Raw genomic sequence first — 22,528 nt, forward strand, 5'->3', positions numbered from 1 at the left:
GCTACATTGCCTCCACTCTCTCAACCCACACAGCCTCATAGAGACTTTATCATAGTGAATTGACTGAGACAGAAAACATTTGGTCTTGGTTTACTAATGGTTCTTCACAATATGCTAGCATAACCAAGAGTAGACAACTGTAGCTCTACAACCCTGCACAGAGGTGACCTGAATGATTAGTAAGAAAAATCCTCTCAGAAGGAATTCAAGCTGTGCATCTGGCTGTTTATTTTGACCAGAATAAAAAACAGCCAGATGTATGGATATGTACTAACTTATGGGCTGTGTCTAATGGGCTTGGTAGGAACTTGAAAGGAGCATGACAAAAACTGGTAATAATGAAGTTCTGAGGAAAAAGAATGTGGATAGAACTCCTTGAACTGTATATACTTATATTCCATTTGAATGTTCACCAAACAGCATACTTAGGAGAAACTGATCTTGATCATCAGGTGGATAAGATGACATGTTCTTTTGATGTTGATCAGTCTCTTCCACGCACCTCTGTCCTTGACCAATACCCTCAAAAATAGATAATGGTAGCAGGAGTGGAGATTATGCATGGGCTAAGCAACATGAACTTACTTTCACCAAGGTCAATCTAGCTACAGTCACTGCTGAGGGTTCCATCTAACAATAGCAGAGAAGACATTATGGTACCCTTCTATGGGAGAAGCAACCCGCCATCTTGATTGTAGGTTGATTACATTAGACTCCTTCTATCACAGAAGAGGCAGTAGCTTGTTCTTGCAAAAACAGTCAGTTGATCTGAAATAAATATGCTTTCCCAGTTTGTAATGCTCCTGCCAAAATGCCATCTGTGAACTAAACAAATGTCTCACTCACTGTTAGGGTAATTCACACAATATTGTTTTTGTTCAAGGAACTTATGTGATAGCAAATAAGGTGTGGACAGGGGCTCCCTGTCATGTAAATCTCTCATAGTAACATACTCCCCATCACCCCGAAGCAGATGGCCTAACAGAATGATATGTCTTTTTAAGAAAGGTTTAGTCTCCTACCAGGTGGATGAAAACACTTTGGAGGTCTGAGATAATGTTCTCTAAGATGTATATTTTCTGAATTATCAACCAATACATGGTGCTATTTCTATCTAGATTTATGGATTCAGGAGTCAAGGGATGGAACTTAGTATTTCATTTTTTCCTCCTCCCATTCATCTACTATCTCACATAAAATTTGTTGATATTGGTTAACCCTATATCTCAGCAATTAAATTAAAGGATTTACACAGGAAGGGTCAATCTAGGAAAAAATATGACCTTGATATTAAAACACATTTATTAAAATGAGGGGAAAAATATTAATGAGAGAAATGTAAAGAACTGTGAAGCTTTTGAGGTTTTGCCCTACTTGCAACTTATCAAGTTAGCCTATTATGATTTCAGGGCAGAAGACATGAGACTCCTGCATTAGAGACAAACGACTTCATTACTCACAGTAATAGTAGCCAGGGAATCAGCTTTTCCTGTACTGGCTCCTTGAGCCCCATTTCCCATAGGGTGACAGGAAGAGAGCCAGGTGACCTCAGCACATGCATTGGATTGTCTTATAGTAAAGAAACCCCAATTTTAGGGAATCTGAAACTTTTATAATGAGAAGCATGTTTGCCCTTTGCTCCCAAGAGAGATACTATCCTCCAAGGCAGTTCACTATACAAACATCCTCTAGAAGATACTCCAGAACAAAAGTAGACGGTACCTTTGTTGGTCAGACATGTGGATCTGTGACAAGTCTATGAAGAATTGTCTCTCAATGGGAAGTTTTACATATTTTATTGAAAAATCTAAGAAATCATGTGAATCATGTACAATATTTTCTCACAAGAAAAATTTTAAGCTGGCTTTTGAACGTTTCACATAACTGTAAAACTTTTTAATTTTTAAAAGGAAGAAAAACACAATGAAACTACCAAAGTATTATATGCTTTCTGTTTTTCCTTGTTCCTAGGGAAAAGGCTGAGAAATATTAGTAAATTTTCTAATTATGATTCGTGAGGCTAAGTACTATACTCTAATAAATCTGCTAAAAAGATACAGGGAAATGGGTGGATCAATGTTTTCTTTGTTAAAAATATTTTTAAAAAAGCTAAAATCTAGTGATAACATGTTAAAATAATACACATTTTTGTAAGATGTTACCATTTCTAACGATTTCTCTACACTATATCAACAGTGCAATTGTGATTCAGTGTAAATCATTACAGTGTTTCATTGTTACAATACTTGTGTTCAAGTACATGTTCATGAACATGATCAAAGTCTCTATTTTGACTTTTCCTTTCCATATCAAAATAAGGTTATAATTACAGCAGAATTTTTCCTATGGATGTCTATAAATCTGAACCAAATTCATAATACATTCTCTAAAAACCTGTTCAACACCATGAGGTTCATTATGTTTACACATCTCCTGCAGATAACAGAAAATGGGCTAATTCTGCAGCAGGACACCAAAAAACAAAAATAGTTTCTCTTCATATATACCTAAACTATTATGCTAAGTCAGTATACATTCTGGATAATTCAATGTTATTGGTGGGGAGAGAGTAGCACCTTAGAGATAGCCCTAACAAAACAACAAAACATTGTTTTAAGTATAATGATCTATTTTTTTCCTTTTTCTTTTCATTATATTACTGGATCCAACTAATTCATTCATATAAAATTATTTATGAAGCCATATAGTATAAATCAAAATGTTTGTGTAACCAAAACAAGCACCACATTGGATGTTTGGCAGGCAAAAAAATAAATTAATTTGATTAAATTATATGTAATCTGATAATATTTGGTCTGAAAAACATGCTAGTGTGTGTGTTTATAAATAATGTAATTGCAAAGAGCTGTGATCCAGCCAGCCTGCTAGAGGTCAGCTCTTCTGCTGCAGCTTTTGGGCATAGAAGTCCCTGCATGTTTCACAGCAGCGCTGATACCACCGCATGTCCTGACATAGGTTCTTTTCACGGATCACTCGGCAGTACACTGGCCACTGATCTCCCAGGCACTTGAAAGTCAGAGCAGCTGTGAAATAGAACATAGTGAATTCAATCCATGCAGATATCATATATGTCAGTAAAAACAAACTTCAAGCATTTAAATGGGGGCAGATTTTGTACACTCTCTTTGATTCATTTATATTACCTTCTGGAATTTAAGCAGCAAAGAGATATACACACACACACCTCCTATGATTAAAAAGTAAAGAATGAATAATATTTTTACTTATAAATGTTTTTAGGCTTATTAAAGATATAATTCCAGGTTCAATGTTTTGTACTTTTAAGCTTTAGTTTCATAACTTTCATTTAAGCTTCTTTTGAATTTTAGTAGAGAAAATTAAAAAGAAAAATAAATGTGCTCAATGTATCTACCTTTATGGGAATACAAATTAATAAATACTATTATTGAGGTTGAAATTACAAGGAAACAGCAAAGCAAAAATATGCTCACAGTTATTTCATATTCCTAGTTTCCCCAGATAACAGTCACATCTAAATGGATTATCTGGAGCTGTGATTTCAGGCTTCTATAAAAATCAATGCACATCATCACAAGTGACTGAGATTTATAGCAATAATTGAAGTGTTTGAAATGAGAACTTGGTATAGAATATTTGGTCATGTAGACTTGGCCTCCCTTTTTGTAAAACAATAGTGTGTTCTGGAATGCATAATGAAAGTTACTCCTGCTACAATTATTTCTTTTGCATATGGGAATGAATTGTATTCTAACATAATTATTCCATTTTTAAAGACCTTAGATTTTCCTAACTTAATTGTGCTTCTATATTTTGGGGTACACCTTCAAGGAATAATAAATAGAGAAAATGCAATTTTAATAAAATTTTATTTTAATCCATTATTTTCTGCCACGTAATATTTCAAGGACTTGTTGGAGAAAGGAAATATACTGTAAAGTAATTGTTGGAGAAAGGAATTATACTGCTATTGAATAAATGGATTTAGTACATCTGCTCTAGAATTGCTTAACTTTTTGTCTTAATCAGTGTTATTTACCTTGAACTGATTATTTCTTAGAAATGTTAGTTAATCATTTGGCCCCCAAAAGAGAATTTTTGTATTTCCATGAAGAAACCAGGTTTTCTCATTTGACTGAGTCTTATGCCTGGAAAAATACATATGACAATTTATCTTCTTACATTTTGGTAATATTATTTTGTATGATTCAAATTGTTCCCCTGGAGATTATATGCACAGGTTAAAACCAAAGGTATTAAACACTGACAATCAGGCAGGAGTGCTGTTAAAAGCTACTAAGTCACAGATATAAATGCTAAATCATTCATTAGTATTTGTTATGCAAGTATAGGCTCTATCTACTTAAAATATATACTCTAATTCTCATTATGGCTTAGATTAAATAACAGAAGTTGGGAAATATATGAAGGCATTTTGTAACATAAAACAATGTAAACATCAATATATTCAATACTACTAGAATTTACTTTTTATTTAGTATCATATTCTCAAAACTTAAAAAGAAAATAGAACTTCTTGTTTAATGATATAGATCCATGCACACATTCTTCTTGAAAGACAGATTTTAGTCTATGTCCCTCCAAAGAATAATTTGTACCCAGATCACAAGGAAGGCTATAAATCATGGAGAAATCTAAGGCTTACACTACAATCTCATCTTTCTGCAGATATTAACTTAATTGATAGTTCTGCCATGGGACTGATCCGAGTTTTGGTTACAAAAAGCTTTGGTTACAAAAAGACCTGGGGTGGTGTGGCATTATTATTTCCTGGATCTGGCTGATTGGACAACTTTGGGAATCAAAGCAGTTTACGTTTGTGGATCTTTTTTTTACCCACCTGACCATTTGGACGAAATCATATTTAAATGGATCCAATTTAGTCCAAACCAAAATAATCAGTATAGGTTACAACTATCAAGGTTTAAAGTAATATATAAAATACAAGAAGCCATAAGCATTTCTATGTTTCTCAAAAACATCTTTTTTGTTTTGTCTGCTTACCCAGTCTGGGTGATGTTATGGTATTTACATTAATTTTCTCATTGCAGGGTTGAAGGTGGCATGGCCTGTATGCTGCAGGTTTTTCTGAGGAAAAACATTCATTTCCATGTCTTCCTGTGATCTTATGCATGCATTGGATAACACGGGACTGCATTCCTTTGCCACAGGTAATTGAGCACTAAGAGAAATACAAGATTTGTTAAGGTTCTTTTTTATTTTTATTTTTTGCTGTTATTATTTTCTAGGTTGTGGCAACCTTCTCAAAATGTTTCTTAAAATTAAACATGAGCTGCAGCATCGACAGTCAAGGCAAAACATGGGTCAGAAACATTGATGCTCATAAATTGGGCACAATGCTGTTGAGAACCTCTGGCTGATCTAAGACAGAATTTTGGGTAATGCAAAGGACATGAGAGTAAAGAAGGTGAAAGAAAAAGATACAGTATGACTTGAAGAGAAAGAGAGTGAATGACACCAGTAATGCTTGAGCAGACAGCTTTCAAAGGTCTAATACATGGTTTGCAAACAAATAATTGATTCATGATTATTTAATTTAATCACCGACGTTCAGAAGTTAGCACATGTCTACTTTTAGAGCTGGATCCTTGTTACAGTCTTTAAATATACTCATCTGCCTTATTTTTTCTGGCCTTAGAATGTTTATAAATAATATCAAGATGTCTTAGCCACATACGTTATTAAAGTAATTGCTTTTTCTTGGTAGATTAGGTGATGTTAGAATTATGCTAATAAAAATACTTGATAATCTGAATTTCTCAGGTAAAAGGTACTTTTTTTCTCTTTTTTATTTTTATCATTTAAACTTTTTTATTTTTATAGATTCTGGGGATGGATATAGAGCAAAATGGTAAGGTTTCTGCTTCTAGTATACTCATCAGCCAGATAGTGAACATTGTACCCAATATGTAAATGTTCAACTCTCCTACTTTTGGAGATCTCAGTGTCTATTATCTCTCTCTCTCTCTATGTCCATGTCGGCCCATTGTTTAGTTCCCACTTACAAGTGAGAACATGAAATATTTGATTTTCTGTTCTGAGTTATTTCACTTAGGATAATGGCCTCCAGCTCCATTCACATTGCTGTAAAAGACATAATTTCATTCTTTTTTGGTTGCATATTATTACACACACACACACACACACACACACACACACACACCCACCTGCTTTATCCAGTTATCTGTTGGTGGACACACTGATTGATTCCATAACTTTGCTAATATGAATAGTGCTGTGATAAACATATGAGTACATGTGTCTTTTTGATACAGGGACTTGTTTCCTTTGCATAGATACTCAATGGTGGGACTGCTGAATCAAATGTTAGTTCTAATTTTAGGTCTTTAAGAACCCTCCATACTGTTTTCTATAGTGGTTGTATTTATTTACATTTTCACCAATAATGTATAAGTATTCCCATTTCTCTGCATCCTCACCAACATCTGTTCTTTTTTGTCTTTTTAATAGTAGCCATTCTGACTGGTATGAGATGGTATCTCATTTTGGTTTTAATTTGCATTTCTTGGATGATTAATGATATTGAGCATTTTTTTTATATGTTTGTGGGCTGCCTGTGTGTCTCTTCTGAGGAATGTGTGTTCATGTCCTTTGCCCACTTTTTAATGGGGCTACTTGTTTTTTGTTTGTTGAGTTGTTTCTTGCAGATTCTGAGTATTAGTCCTTGTCAGATGCATAATTTGAAAATATTTTCTCCCATTCAGTTAGTTTTCTGTATACTCTGTTGATTATTTCTTTTGCTGTGCAGAAGCTCTTTAGTTTAATTAAGTCCCATTTGTGACTTCATTTTTATTGCATTTGCTTTTAAGGTCTTACTCATAAACTCCTTGCTGATGCGAATGTCCAAAAGCATTTTCTTTGGTTTTCTTCTAGGATTTTAAGTTTCAGGTCTTATGTTCAAGTCTTTCATCCACCTTGCGTAAATTTTTGTATCTGGTGAGAGAGAGGGGTCCAGTTTCATTGCTCTGCATATGGCTATCCAATTTTTCCAGCATCATTTATGAAATAGGGTTGTCTTTTCCTCATTGCATATTTTTGTTGACTCTGTTGAAGATCAGTTGGTTATAGGTATGTGGTTTTGTTTCTGAGTTCTTTTTTCTGTTCCCTTGATCTGTGTATCTATATTTGTGCCAGTACTATGCTATTTTGGTTACTATAGCCTTGTAGCATATAGTCAGGTAATGTGATGGCTCCACCTTTGTTCTTTACTTAGGATTGCTTCAGCTATTCAGGCTATTTTAGGATTCTATATGAATTTCAGCATTTTTTTCCTAATTCTGTGAAAAATGACATTGATAATTTGATAGGATTTGTGCTGAATCTCTAGATTGCTTTGGGTAGTATGGTCATTTTGATGATATTGATTCTTATAATCCATGAGCATGGGATGTTCTTCCTTTTGTTTGTGTCATTTATTTATTTCATCAGTATTTTGCAGTTCTCCTTGCAGAGGTCTTTCACCTTCTTAGTTAAATGTATTCCTAAGTAATTCTTTTGTGTGTGTGGTTATTGTAAATGGGACCATCTTCTTGATTTCATTTTCAGTTTGAATGTTATTGGCGTATAGACATGCTTCTACGTTGATTTTGTATCTTGAAACTTCACTGATGGCATTTATCAAGTCTAGGAGTCTTTTGAAGGAGTCTTTAGAGTTTGCTAGGTATACAATCTTATTATCAGCAAACACAGATAATTTGACTTCTCCTTTTAAAACTTGGATGTTTTATTTCTTTCTCTTGCCTTATTGCTCTCGCTAGGACTTCTAAGTACTATGTTGAGAGGTTGTGAGTGGGTAACCCTATATTGTTCCAGTTTTGGGGAAATGCATTCAACTTTTTCCCATTCAGTATGATGTTGGCTGTGGGTATGTCATATATGGCTTTTATTAATCAAGTGCACTTTTAACCTATTTCTTGCATTTCAACTAAATGTTATTTTCATTTGTAAAATATTTTGCAAAGAACATATTTGATGTGTAACAGTCTTTTACCAGGGAAATCTCTTGGTTTTATACATATATCACTAAATTTGTTTTTTGACACAAATAGTCTGATGCTAGTTTGTCTGAGAAAACACCATTATTTTATGGTATCAAAACTATATGTAAGAGGGGAAATGTGCTTGTGTTTCTGAAAATAATGATTTATTTACTAGCCATATTATTTTCTGTGTAAAAATATGTAGCAATATTTTGCTTAAAGGGTTTATTAATACAATTATAATTATTTAAATAAATTATCTTGGTGTATTCTATTCTGATTACAAATTGATAAATATTTTGATTGTCATCTTTTAAATATACAGACATACAATTTTTAATACTTTTTTTCCTTTGTATTTTCCTAAGTTACTATTAGTATTGCATTCTCTTTGTTATCAGTTCTTCCTTTATGATCATCCTTGGGCTCATCTCTTTTCTTATTTTCCTTAGCAAAGGAAGCATTCTGCACAAATCCTCATTACCTCAAATCTAACGTACTATTGTTTGATTTGTTTTAGTCCTCAGCCTGCCAATGAATGTCACATATTAATCGAAAATGCATTCTTTCAAAATTTATTTACATATATATGCTCCTTGGACAAAAATCTTTGGTATTGAGTTTACCATTGCCTAAAAGATAAAGCCCAGTATCTTGCTATATCCAGGCTGGTATGTATTTACCTCTTTAACTTTATATTCAACTCCACCCTATTAAAAATAATTTGTTATTTTATAAACTAATTATTTCCATGCAATTTCTATTTCTACCTCTACAACTGTGCTCAGAGTAATACTCCTTTCCTAAATTGCCATGCTGTTTTACAAAACTGTATCTCAGACTGGGTGTGGTGGCTCACATGTGTAATTCCAGCACTTTGGGAGGCCGAGGCGGGCAGTCATTTGAGGCCAGGAGTTCTAGACCAGCCTGTCCAATATGGAAAAACCCCATCTCTACTAAAAATACAAAAATTAGCTAGGTGTGGTGCCGCAGGCCTGTAATTGTAGCTACTGGGGAGGATGAGACAGAATTGCTTGAATCTAAGAGGCGGAGGTTGCAGTGAGCCAAGATCATGGCACTGCATTCCAGCCCAGGTGAACGAGTGAGACTCTATCTCAAACAAAACAAAACAAAACAAAAAACAAAACAAAACAACAAAGAAAACCCCAACACTATCTCAAATCCAGCTTCTCCATGAAAGCTTCCACATTATCACAACTACCTATGCATATTTATGCAATATTTATAAATTAAACCATATATTCATATGTTGAGTCTATACTTCAGAATCATAGGAGAGATTTTTCTTTAAAGACAATGATGGATTTTAAGACATAGAATTTCTTAGTCAATAAATTCATGTGAGATCTGGGAATCTGCATTTATAGCGAAAGTATTTAGGTGATTATGCTGTGCAGTCTGAGTTTGGAAATTACTGGCTAAAAGTACATGTTCTGTATTTAGCACAGACACTTTATATTGCTTCTTATCTGTAAGTAGTACCATATAATTCATCTAGTTTGTCGCCTCAGCTGCATGGTAAATTATGCTAGAGTTGTTCGTATGTCATGTTCAATAATGAAGCCTATAGTTCTGGTATGACAATAGTTTACTGCAGAATAATGGAATTTTATGTGCATGTCATTAACATGAATCTACAGATAACTTAGCTTTCTAAGTTTTACTCTGTATATATTTCCGCAAAATATCTTTTTATCTGATGAATTCTTAGCTTTCTGCAAATAGCAGATCAAAGAACAACAAACTATGATGTTATGTCCTTTAAACCTGACTTTTTCTCTTAAACTTCTACATGATCTGAATATTTCCAGTTCAGTGTGAGCTTTATTATAATTTCCATCTATTATAGGAGGACTCTTTGACATGGTCTTTCTCCTTTAAAAGACTTAATCTCAATACCACTCTATACAATGGATAAAACCATATAAATAAAGACATGCTTAGAAAAGTATTTTCAGGACAATGAAATACAGTTTAACTAAAACTTTTAAGGGATTAATATTACACAGAACAAAATGTGGTTCTAGTATCGATTCCTAAAATTTCTGTAAATCTTGAAAAAAATCACTATATTTGAGAAACCAAAAGAACAATAGAAGCCTTAGAAAGATGAAATCACTCTGATGTGATAAAGAAGGTTCTCAACATTTCAAAGAGGCCCATAATTAGTCACAGACTATTCCTGACACTTTTAGTCAATCTTATATAATCAACTCCAAAGGATATGAGCAAAGCAAAATAACACATCATTTTTCAGTATTATTGAAAATGACATAAAATAACAGTAGACACATGATAACTCAGAATACATAATCTTAGCAGATAATGGCTGGACAGCACCTTTGATAAAAATTTGGGAACTAAAAAAAGATGTTAGTTGCATTTTATAGGCAAATTATGTTTTGTAACTATTTGGGCATAACCTGGAAATAAAAATATTGTCCAAGAAATAATGAAAGTTCTGTAATTCATTAAACTAAAACAGTATAATTTTATGTTTTTGAAACTAATAACTAATAGATTTGCTTTATTATTAAAATAAATCATCTTTTAGCTTTAGAATGTAATTTTCATTAGAATATTTTAATAATACGATATCAAGTTCTTACTAGTATTTTCTTTATAAAATATAATTTGGTAAAACTTTTATTACAAATGTATGGAAAATGGACAGTTATTTGAAATAGAACAATTGAAATCCCAAGGTATCTTCTAAACTATTCTTTTTATTATAGAAGACAATATTAAATAATCAAATATCTTCTCAAATAATGTCACTGTGATTAAAAACACACCGACATTAAAGAAAAAGCCAAAATAATTCTGACTTCAAAATTAGGAGACCTGGCTGCTAATTATTTGCCTCTAGCAAATAATTTACCTGAAACTTATTTTTCCTTTTTGTTAGACAAGGCATTGTAGTAGATGATAGTTGCAGTTTCAGGTCTAAATTACTATCAAAGTAAAATTCCAAAGATTTATTATTAAAAGTTACTATCATCTAAGTGGTGAAAATTTCTAAGTAGTGAAGCCACATAAGAGTGACGAGTTGATGGGTGCAGCACACCAACATGGCACAAGTATACATATGTAACAAACCTGCACGTTATGCACATGTACCCTAGAACTTAAAGTATAAAAAAAAAAAAAAAAGAGTAAAGACTCTAATCTCATTAACTAATTATCCACTTTGCCAGCTCACAGTTGTGGCAAGTCTTTTGCTTTCTGCAAATAGAAGTCCTGTCTAACATAGTCTTAAAATTATAGTCTGCTTGAATGTCTCAGAATACTACATCATTTACTTTTGTTTTCAAATATTTATTGACCACTCATTATGTTCATGGTCTTGTGTAAAAAATAAAAACACCAGAGATCATTCACTATGGATCTGGTATTTTATTCAATAACATTTATTATCAAAACACAATGACATAAAGTCGATGGAGTTGGAAGTAGATTACTACCACTATGGAAGCTGGGTAATTTCATCTACTTTTAGCCAGTTATGTAATATTTAAACAATCAGTTACACTACAAAGCCACTTTGTTGCTTTGTGATCAAAGGAAACCAATAGTACTGTTATGGGAAAGGGCCCCCGATCCAGACCCCAAGAGAGGGGTTTCTGGACCTCTCACAAGATAGAATTCAGGGTGAGTCCTTAGAGTAAAGTGAAAGCAAGTTTATTAAGAAGATAAAGGAATACAAGAAGGGCTACTCCATAGGCAGAGCAGCAGCATGGGCTGCTCAACTTAGTATACTTATAGTTATTTCTTGATTATATGCTAAACAAAAGGTGGATTATTCATGAATTTTCTGGGACAGGGGTGGGCAATTCAAAGAACTGTGGGTTCGTCCCCTTTTTAGACCACATAGGGTAACTTTCTGATGTTGCCATGGCATTTGTAAACTGTCATGGTGCTGGTGGGAGTGTGTTTTAGCATGCTACTGCATTATAATTAGTGTATAATGAGCAGCGAGGAGGACCAGAAGTCACTTTAATCACCATCATGGTTTTGGTGGGTTTTGGCCGGCTTCTTTACTGCAACCTGTTTTGTCAGCAAGGTCTTTGTGACCAGTGTCTTGTGCCCACCTCCCACCTCATCCTGTGACTTAGAATGCCTTAACCTCCTGGGAATGAAGTCCAGTAGGTCTCAGCCTTATTTTACCAGGTCCTATTCAAGAGCGAGTCTCTCTGGTTCCAAAGTCTCTGACAGTACTACTTCTGAAAGTTTTTCCTCCATTCAATACGAACAGGAAGAAGCTGGCACTTATGTAGTATTTATTATATGCTAGGCACTGTGTTAAAGCTTATATTTACTTTAATTTAATATCTTCATTTATTTTAATGAAGGCCATGAATACTATTATCCCTTTTAAACAGACGAGAAAGTAGATGCTCACATAAATTCACAAATTGCCTATGGTTTTACAGACAAGAAGTGCTGGAATTAGAGTTTTAACTTAAAAAATACTGAATTCAGCATTTGAATGCTGAAGCACTATTTAATACTAGAAAATTGCTAATATTCCTTTTATGTTAAAATAGAAATATTTCCCTTTTCCACATAGTGCCATGTTAGACTATTATCCTCCTACTTTACTGTTAAATTAAAAATTAATGAATTTTGAAAGCTTTTTTGTTTAATTTTTAGTATAACTCAGGTTATGTGGTATGAGGTAAACTTTTGTTCTAAGGACAATTCACATGCATGATTCATCTTTAGATAGGGTGATCATATAATTTATTATCCATATCAGGACATTTGTGAAATAAGTTGCTGATAATAACTTTTCCCAGACTCTAGGCATACTGAAACAGTCCTGAATAAACTAAAACATCTAGTCACCTTATCTACAGACAACCTACTGACAGATCATATATTAGACAATAAACACAAATGAACAGACATATGAAATACCTATTATATTCCATGTCTCTAATATGCTTTTACATAGAACATCTCGGTTATCTTTCTCATAACCCTAACAACATTGCTAATAGAAAGTGTGAAGCATGTATTTCAATTAGTCATTCAACAAATATTTACTGAGCCAATGTGCCACTTCTGGAGACTGGGATGTAATAGTAAGCAAAACAGACAGGAACAGGGGCCCCCAGGAGCTTACATCTTAATGGGGGAGAGGGTAAGAGCAAAAAAAAAAAAAAAAAAAAGGAGGAAAGTACAATAAAATTTACATGTTAACAGGTACTATGGAAAAGATTAAAGCTGAGGGAGAGGATGAGAAACGTTTGGGATAAGGGGTTTTGTAATTCAAATGGGAAAATCAGGGTAGGACTCAAGGAGATGATAGAAAGACATGCCCCATAAGGAGAGACAAACCTCAAATGCAAGTCTTTTGATTCCACATATAATGTTATTTCTACTATCTGCACTATATAGTTTTATTCATACATTTGTGTGCTATGATATTCTAAAATATTTAATAACAAGGGCAAAGGGCAAATGAGTAGAGTGGACCATTTAGGTAGGAGTTTCTTCAGATTCCATGGCATGCTCTCTCTCCCCTTCCTTCCCTTCTCCCTTCTTTCAGTCCTTCTTTCTAATCAATGCTACATCTTGCTCTTCACATGTGTATCAAGTAATTTCATGTATATTTGAAACAAGACACACTATAGAGTTCCACTAAAAACCAAAATGCTAAAATGTCAACATCAATTTGCCAGCAAATCGGAAAGAAATACAGAGTTTAGCAAGTAACTTGCTATTGAAATTTCTTTTACAAGGAAAATTTTCTGACTAGAGTATTTTAAAAAGAGAGTCTTGTATTGTCTGATAGATATTCTGTTCCCCAAACAGTTTAATATTGACCCAAAAGACCTTTGAAACAAAGCACCTCATGAATCCACTCCACATACAAGATTTAATTCTGAATAGGAAACACAATCATGATGTCCCAGGTTTACTAGAGTAAAATGAAAGCAATCATCTTTAGAGCAAACTTAAACAGCTTAGAAAATAGGTCACAAGGATTTAGGACTTAAGCAAATTTTTGACATGGACAAACAACATGGCACAAGGAAAATTGATGTTGATAATCCCTTTTCCCCACCAAAAAATAAGCCCTAAAGTCTCTGAAAGCAAAATTTGTTCTATTGCCTTAGTGATACTCATCAATTAAATCTACCTAAGGAAAGTACAATCTTCTCTGTACTTGGGTACACATGAGATAATTTCACTATGTAAACCAAAAATAAAATTCCAAGTCCCCCAACTAACTGAATGGACCCCTCCTGTCAGCCAAGAGCATTCTAGAAGTAAACCTGAAACACAAATTCAGGCCATGAATGGGTGGTAGTGTTATACTAGATAGGCAGACATGAGCAAGACAGAAGAGGGACTCTCCCTCCCCCACAACCAGGAATGTCAGGCGACCATCAGGTGATGGTCAGTAGGTTGTTAACTGTCTCTCTAAAATAATAATTAGTTGCAGCCAGCACTTGGGGAAGGCAGTTTCCCTACAGATGGAAAAAAAAACGGAAACTGGTTATCAGCAGCTTTCCAATAAGAGCTCAGGAATTGGGCAAGTGGGCTCAAGCATGAGCATTAAGAGGAAAAATGGTAGAGTTTAACTGGTATATGACCTCCTAGGAATATTAGACTAGTAAGGGAAGAGCACCTTAAGTGAGCATGCATGCAACTCCAGTAAACACACTGCGCATGCTCCACTCCCAAGTGCGAGCCAGCCATTGTGCATGTGGACAGCTCAAACCAAAAGAAGAACTGGGGAGAAGGAATGGAAGACCCCGGAAGCATGCCAACATATAACACCTCAAGCCAAAAGATCAAGCCGCATACTTGCCCTTCAGGTTACCTGCTTGGCCCTCTTCCAAGTTTACTTTCCATCCTTTCATTCCTGCTCTAAAGCTTTTTAATACATTTTTCATACACTAGCTAGAAAGAAATTATTTAGGCAGTTTGTGAGAGTCAGAGAGTCCTTGGTAAGGGTTTTCTTTTAATGAAAAGCAGCCCCCAAATCATTTCTTTTCTAAGAAAGAACAGCCTGTAAAATTGAGCTGCAGACATAGAAGCTAGAAGCTTGCATGGGTGAATGCCGGCAACTGTGCCAATAGGAAAAGGCTACCTGGGGGTCAGATATGTTCGACATGGAGGGTCCTTCTCCCTTTTTCTTTGTCAGCCAGGTGTAGAATAAAGGAACAGTCAACATGATACCAGACAAGAGGAGAACCCATCTGCGTAGTAAAAGATTAGGGTGGGGTGGCTTCTTCCTGTGCTATGCAAACGAATGGCACAGCTGGTCCGCCCAACCTCTCATGCCCTATGTAAATCAGACACAGCCTCCTCAACCTCATCTATAAAACCTTATCTATAAAACCTCATGCATTTCACCACAGAATCAGAAGACCCACTCAGGAGTCCCTCTCTCTCTACGAGAGTTATTCTCTTTTCTCGTTCTTTTGCCTATTAAACATCTGCGCTTAAGCTCATTTATTGTGTGTCTGCCCCGGCATAACACAACAAACCTCGGGTATTTACCCCAGATAATGACGCTGCTTCACTTTCACTCCTGCTGTAAAACTTGCCTTGGTCTCTCCTTCTGCCTTATGCCCCTCAAATTCTTTCTTCTGAAGAGACAAGAACTGAGGGTGCTGTAGACCCGAATGGATGTGCTGCTGGTAACAGTAGAACATACTCCATCATACCCTCCTCCCTTTGGAATTCAGGCATAGCTGACCAGCACTGACGTTAAAAAAGAGACCTTAAGATTGACAAAGCAAACTCTTTGTGGCAATAAGAATATGACAGACAGCAGGCCCCGAAACAAATTAATTTACTCTAAAACTTATTTTCTTGACATATTTTGAAATGGCCATGCAAAGCTTCTCTTGTGGGAAAAAATCTACATTCTGTAAAGAATCCCCTTCTCTTTCCAGGTCTTTTTCTTGATCCAGAAGAGAATTAACTAAGAATCTGGCACCTTTTTGAGTCTGATAAGAAACATTTACTATCTATTCTCTCTGAAGCCCGCTAAGTAGAAGCTTCACCTGCATAAGAACCTTGGTCTCCACAACCCCTTGTCTTAACCCAGACACACTCCCTTCTATTGATTCCAGGTCTTTAAATAAATTCTTTCAATCCATTGCCAATCAGAACATCTTTGAATCCACCTATGACCTGGTAGCTCCCTCTTCAAGTTGTCCCGCCTTTCTGTGTCAAACCAATGTACATCTTACATGTATCGATTGCTGTCTTATGTTTCCCAAAAATGTATAAAATTAAGCTGTAGCCTGACTACCTTGGGTACATGTTCTCAGAATTTCCCTGGGCTATGTCATGGGCTGTGGTCACTCATATTTGGCTCAGCATAAATCTCTTTGAATATTTTACACAGTTTGACTCTTTTCATTGACAACCCCATATTTCTTTTATAATGAAATAAATCTATTATTGCCCTGGACATTAGTGACAATGTCTAAGATTGTATTAAGTTGTATCTATACTGTGGCTCACATGTCAAACACTAAACACGATAAAATAATTCTCAATAATTTGAACACTTTGGACTCTCAAAATGATCAGAGAAATAGTTTAGTAAATGAGAAGTTCAAATAGAAATGTTAGCAAATCAATTTGGTAACAAGAAAAAGACTTAATCTTCTTTCAAAATGAAATATACCTTCTTAAACCCTATATTTGTTTTCAGTCTCTAAAGCTTAATTTCCTGCCATTTCCTACTTTATTACCTGCCATTCTTATGCCAGGTAATAAGAGCTGAATGACTTTATTTTACCTAAAAATAATTTAATCAAAATAAACCAGCTGAAAGGGAAATCCTTGGGGGACGTATAAGCAATGTCCAAATTTACAGAAGCGTAGAGTAGAAGTTTACTTAACTCAGATGTTTATATTTTTTCTACAAGTGACCATGGATGATGTAGCAACAGATACAGACATGAACTCTTACAAAATTATATCTACTAAGTTGATAGCACCGAGCAGACAGGGTTTGGCATTACTGAAAAAGATAGGCTCAGATGTCAAAATGATTTGACAAACTTATGGACTGGCCTAAACACAGACAAATGAGAGAAAATGAAAACGTGTAGGAAATAAAAACACACTCAAAAAAAAATCTTAACAAATTCTCTAACTGTGACATTATTGTAGAAACAAAGGGATGAAATGAACTCTGAATAGTTGTGAAGTCCATTTCTTGGACAGACCAAGGTGTGAAATCCTTTCTTCTATCATAAAAGATGAATGAGACATGAAACACTGCTGACAAGTTAAATAACATGAGAAAACTGAACATGGAAATTTCACTCCTGAAATTGTATTACTTATGGCATTAATGGAAAGTGTTGCTGAGATCTTCGCTTAATCCCTAGAAGAAAATCTAGGCAATACCATTCAGGACATAGGCACGGGCAAAGATTTTATGATGAAATCACCAAAAGCAATTGCAACAAAAGCTAAATTTGACAAATGGGATCTAATTAAACTAAAGAGCTTCTGCACAGCAAAAGAAACTATCATCAGAGTGAAAAGGCCACCTACAGAATGGGAGAAAATTTTTGCACTCTACCTATCTAACAAAGGTCTAATATCCAGAATTTACAAGGAACTTAAACACATTTAGAAGATGAAAACACAACCCTTTCAAAAATTGAGCAAAGGACAGGAACAGACACTTCTCAAAAGAAGACATTAATGCAGCTAACAAACATGAATAAAAGCTCAATATCACTGATCATTAGAGAAATGCAAATCAAAACCACAGTGAGATACTATCCCACACCATTCAGAATAGTGATCATTAAAACGTCAAAAAACAACAGATACTGGTGAGGCTGTGGAGAAATATGACACTTTTATATTGCTGGTGGGAATGTAAATTAGTTTAACAGTTGTGGAAGAGAGTGTGGTGATTCCTCAAGGATTTAGAACCAGATATACCATTTGATCCAGCAATTCCATTACTGGGTATATACCCAAAGGAATATATATCATTCTGTTATAAAGATACATGCACACATATGTTTATAGCGGCACTATTCACAATAGCAAAGACATGGAACCAACTCAAATGTGCATCAGTGATAGACTGGATAAAGAAAATGTTGTACATATACAACATGGAATACTATGCAGCCATAAAAAGAGATGAGATCATGTCATTTGCAGGGACATGGATAAAGCTGGAAGGCATCATCCTCAGCAAACACAGGGAAAGAAAACCAAACACTGCATGTTCTGACTCGTAAGTGGGAGCGGAACAATGAGAATACATGGACACAGGGAGGGGAACAATACACACTGGGACCTGTTGGGGGTGGAGGAGGGGAGGGAGAGCATCAGGACAAATAGCTAATGCATGCAGGGCTTAATATCTAGGTGACAGGTTGAAAAGGACAGCAAACCACCATGGCACACGTTTACCTATGTAACAAACCTGCATGTTCTGCACATGTATCCTGGAACTTAAAGTAAAATTAAAAAAAAAAAAAAAAGACTTTGGTTTAACACTGAAAAATAGGTGAATATCTTATAGAAGATGCTCAAAGAAATGTCCATTGACCTTGAGATATTTACAGATGTCATAGCTCCAGTATGTTCAAGATCAGTGAATGTGTACTGTTGAATACGTGTGGCCTGATGAAATTAAAGTTTTTCAAGTGTAATCTGATTTTAGGAACTGAGGTTAATTAGATCCAAAATAGCACAATGGTATAAAGAAGTTTTTGATGGGTCAAATGCTACACAGAAGATATGAAAGTACTCTGTTGCTAAATTCTCATTATTTTATATAGAAATGTTCCTTTTACGATACAGTTTAATATGTTTATCAAGATCATCTTCACGTATTCTTTCCCATAGTTTATATGAACACCATTATGCTTAGTATGTATCCACTCAATTCCGGTGAATGATAGCAAATATGCTCTGAAATATACTGAAATAAGAAAAACGTGTTTAATTCAAAGGGGCTACACAAGCTCCAATAAATAGCCATCCACAAATTTATAAAGTGCCCAAATGAGACAAAAGAATAGTCAAACATGATGTCAATGGGTTATTCAAGACTTGCACATAGTACAACTTGAATCTACTTTTGTAAAGTATAAAATTATCTTTCTGTCATTGAAAATTCATGAATCATATGTAGAAATTTATGTGATGGCTCATGGTATAACCTAGCCATTATCATGTCTCTGCCAAATTCACCAAAGAATATTGTTGTCTGCTGTGCCAAGAAGCAGCGTAGGCACTTCTGAACAACTTAATTTCACTAAACACGTTATAAATGGGCTATTCATAAAAGCCTCTGAACTACTCTCCTGTTGAGAGAGCAGACACTCATTCTTTCCATTGATCTCTGACTCTTGTATGGCTTCTGCACTGCATGGGCTCTGACATCCACTGGACTATCCCACATGCCAATTTTTGATGTCTTACACTGTTGCTATCTGGCAAGCAGCCAACAATTATGCTGTTTTTCTGTATTTAACTTGCATAAACAACTATACTAGAATCGTGACACTGAGTCTTGTAATTCTTTCTTTGTAAAAATAAAGATTTATTAGTGCTTCTCAAAGTGAATGTGAAAGGAAGAAGTATAAGAATATACTGTCCTAGGCCGGGCGCAGTGGCTCATACCTGTAATCCCAGCACTTTGGAAGGCCGAGGTGGGTGCATCACCTGAGGTCAGGGGTTTGAGACCAGCCTGGCCAACATGGTGATACCCTGTCTCTACTGAAATAGAAAAATTAGCCGGGCTTGGTGGTGAACATCTTTAATCCTAGCTACTCAGGAGGCTGAGGCACAAGAATCGCTTAAACCCTGCAGGCGGAGGTTGCAGTAAGCCAAGATCATGCCACTGCACTCCAGCCTTGGTGACAGAGCGAGACTTTGTCTCAAAACAAACAAACAAACAAAAAATATATATAATACATACACACACATATATGTTTATATATGTGTGTGTGTATATATATGTGGGTGTGTGTATATGTGTGTGTGTATATATATATATACTGTTCTAAAATTAAAGTATATGATAGAAGCTCTTACTGATTGGCACAAAAAGCTCAAAAGAAAAAAAGATAAATATTTAATTTTAGTTATTTATTTCTAAGATGAAGTGTCCCTCTGTTGCCCAGGCTGTAGTACACTGGCACAATCTGGGCTCACAGCAATCTCTGCCTCCCAGGTTCAAGCGATTCTCTTGCCTCAGCCTTCCAAGTACCTGGGATTTCAGGTGCTGCCACCATACCCAGCTAAGTTTTGTATTTTTCGTAGAGATGGGGTTTTGCCATATTGGCCAGGCTGGTCTCGAACTCCTGACCTCAAGTGATCTGCCCACCTCAGCCTCCCAAAGTCCAGGGATTACAGACGTGGGTCACTGTGCTCAGACAATAAATATTTTAGTGTTAGAATGAAATATTCTTCAACGGGCAGTTTGATATTTTACTTTAATCATATCATTTTGAAAACATGCATTGAGATAATTACTAACTCTACTTATTTGACTAACAACTGCTGTTATAGAAAATGTTCCATATTTGTCCATTAAGTTATAATTTGAAGTAATATATGATTTTGAACATGGGGTTAAAGAAAAGACTTCCACATCTAGTCTTATACATTGAGAATTGATGGTAAAATGCCAAAGTTTAAAATTATTAACTAAATGTTAGTTTCTACCTTTCATGTCAGGACTTCAGAAAAGTCATATAAGTACTGTTTCAGTACTAGCTAGTCATTTGTCACTCTGAATATTTAGATTACTTAGGTTTGGGGACTATATGGGAAATTACAGTATAAATAAATGTGTAGATTTAGGTTATATAATCTACTAGTTTGTCAGTGAGTTCATGGAACTATTAATCTGTGCATGTTAAACACATCCTAAAGGAACTGTAAGATTCTTCAAGCTGTAAATCCTATAAAATGTCATGTTAAATACTTTACCAAAGAGGCAGAAAACACAACAGTAAAAATATCACTCTAAGGTGTTTAAATTTTTGTTAGATTAAAAAACTCAACAGCAGTCTGTTTTTTAATTCTTAAATTAAAAAAAAACACTTCAGTGCATTTAGGGGTTAAAAATCATAATTCTCACACTTGGCCAGCACAGAGATTACCCAAGATTCCTTACTTCTAGACTATGCCAAAGATATATATTTTGGAGAGAATGTGTATTCTCCAGGCCAACAGCTAAGGAAGGCTCTGTAATGCTTTGCTCATTTCCAGCTGGCCTCTGTAAGAAATAGGAATTCCTAAATTAAGGGAAAATTGTCACTGGCAGAGCGCAAATGTTTTTTTCCTCAACCAATATAATAGACAATCTTACAGAACCTGATCTAATCTGTAATGATAAGTGCCAATCTGTAACAAGGTTAACAGCATAGACTTGGGTGATTTGTCTTTGGGAATAATGGATTATTCCAAAGTGGTTTAACAAGAGTGAAGTAGCATTCACAGTGGAGAGAGAACCTCATAAGGAAACCAAACGATGACTTCTACTGGAAATTATTAGCGCTGCATTCCTATTCATTTATGTATATGTTTGGCAGTTCCATCTTTCAACTTTTTAATAAAGTGAGTGTGAAACAAGCATACTAAAGAACAAAAGTTAGGTTTGTTTTTAAAGATTTGCTATTCATTTTGGTCTGTGTTTCAGTGTCTTTTTAAAGCAATTTGTCTGCCTTATTTAACACATGGATATTTGGAATTGAATCCATTCCCAGAGGTCAGGCATTTGAGGGTGTTTTTTTGTGTGTGTGTATGTGTTTAATTAATTCATTAATATTTGGATCTAACATTCAAACTCTTCTTGCCTCTTTAATGAAAATGTTTAAATATATTTATAGCAAATCAAGGAAATGTGTGTGACAAAATCAAACAGATTGCTTATGAATGATTTAGAGAGAACTGAATATGTTGTGAAAGGACTGTCAAAATAACCAAAATGTGTTTTATATCAAAGTGTACACTGATCACCACAACAATGGAAGAAAAAAATGATGTTTGCATTAAGAAGTAATTAACAGACACAAAGTTTTGGACATACTTGCAATTCTGTGAGAACTCAGATCAGAAATCAGTTTGCTAAAGTGAAAAAAGTATATCAAGACATTTCTATTTTATTACTGTCATTCCAGTGAAACATCTTCCCACCAGAGAGAACTTTTTGGAATGACAATCATTAAATTTCCTTTTCAAATAAAATACTTTCCATGTCTAGTCCAACAGTTGTGTGTCAAAAGTGGATCAGATCCCTCTGTGGCCAAGTGAGAGAGAAGTGTGTGTTTTTTGTTCTGATTTTTTAAATAAGTAAAGTCTTGATTTAAATAGCACAGATAGCATTAGATAGCTATATTTAACTTATTCCAACTTAGAATAAACTATGTATTTGCCAATTGGCAGAGAAAATTCTTAAGTGAGCTTTGCTTCTATCCCCCACTTCTTTTGTAAGGTAG

The 22,528-nt window shown here is 34.9% G+C and overlaps 1 protein-coding gene across 1 annotated transcript in view; it reads right to left on the reverse strand.

The window, feature by feature from the left end:
• Positions 1–1,431: 1,431 nt before the first annotated feature.
• Positions 1,432–22,528, reverse strand: part of ADAMTS19 (ADAM metallopeptidase with thrombospondin type 1 motif 19) — a 269,639-nt gene continuing 248,542 nt past the window's right edge. The window contains exons 22-23 of the mRNA XM_033181355.1: positions 5,026–5,203; positions 1,432–3,044 (exon numbers count right to left, since the gene is read on the reverse strand). Coding sequence (XP_033037246.1) covers positions 2,893–3,044; positions 5,026–5,203 — 330 coding nt within the window. The 3' untranslated portion in view covers positions 1,432–2,892. The remainder of the gene's footprint in view (positions 3,045–5,025; positions 5,204–22,528) is intronic.

Source organism: Trachypithecus francoisi, unplaced genomic scaffold (assembly GCF_009764315.1).
Source record: "Trachypithecus francoisi isolate TF-2019V2 unplaced genomic scaffold, Tfra_2.0 Lachesis_group2, whole genome shotgun sequence".
NCBI classification, from domain to species: Eukaryota; Metazoa; Chordata; class Mammalia; order Primates; family Cercopithecidae; genus Trachypithecus; species Trachypithecus francoisi.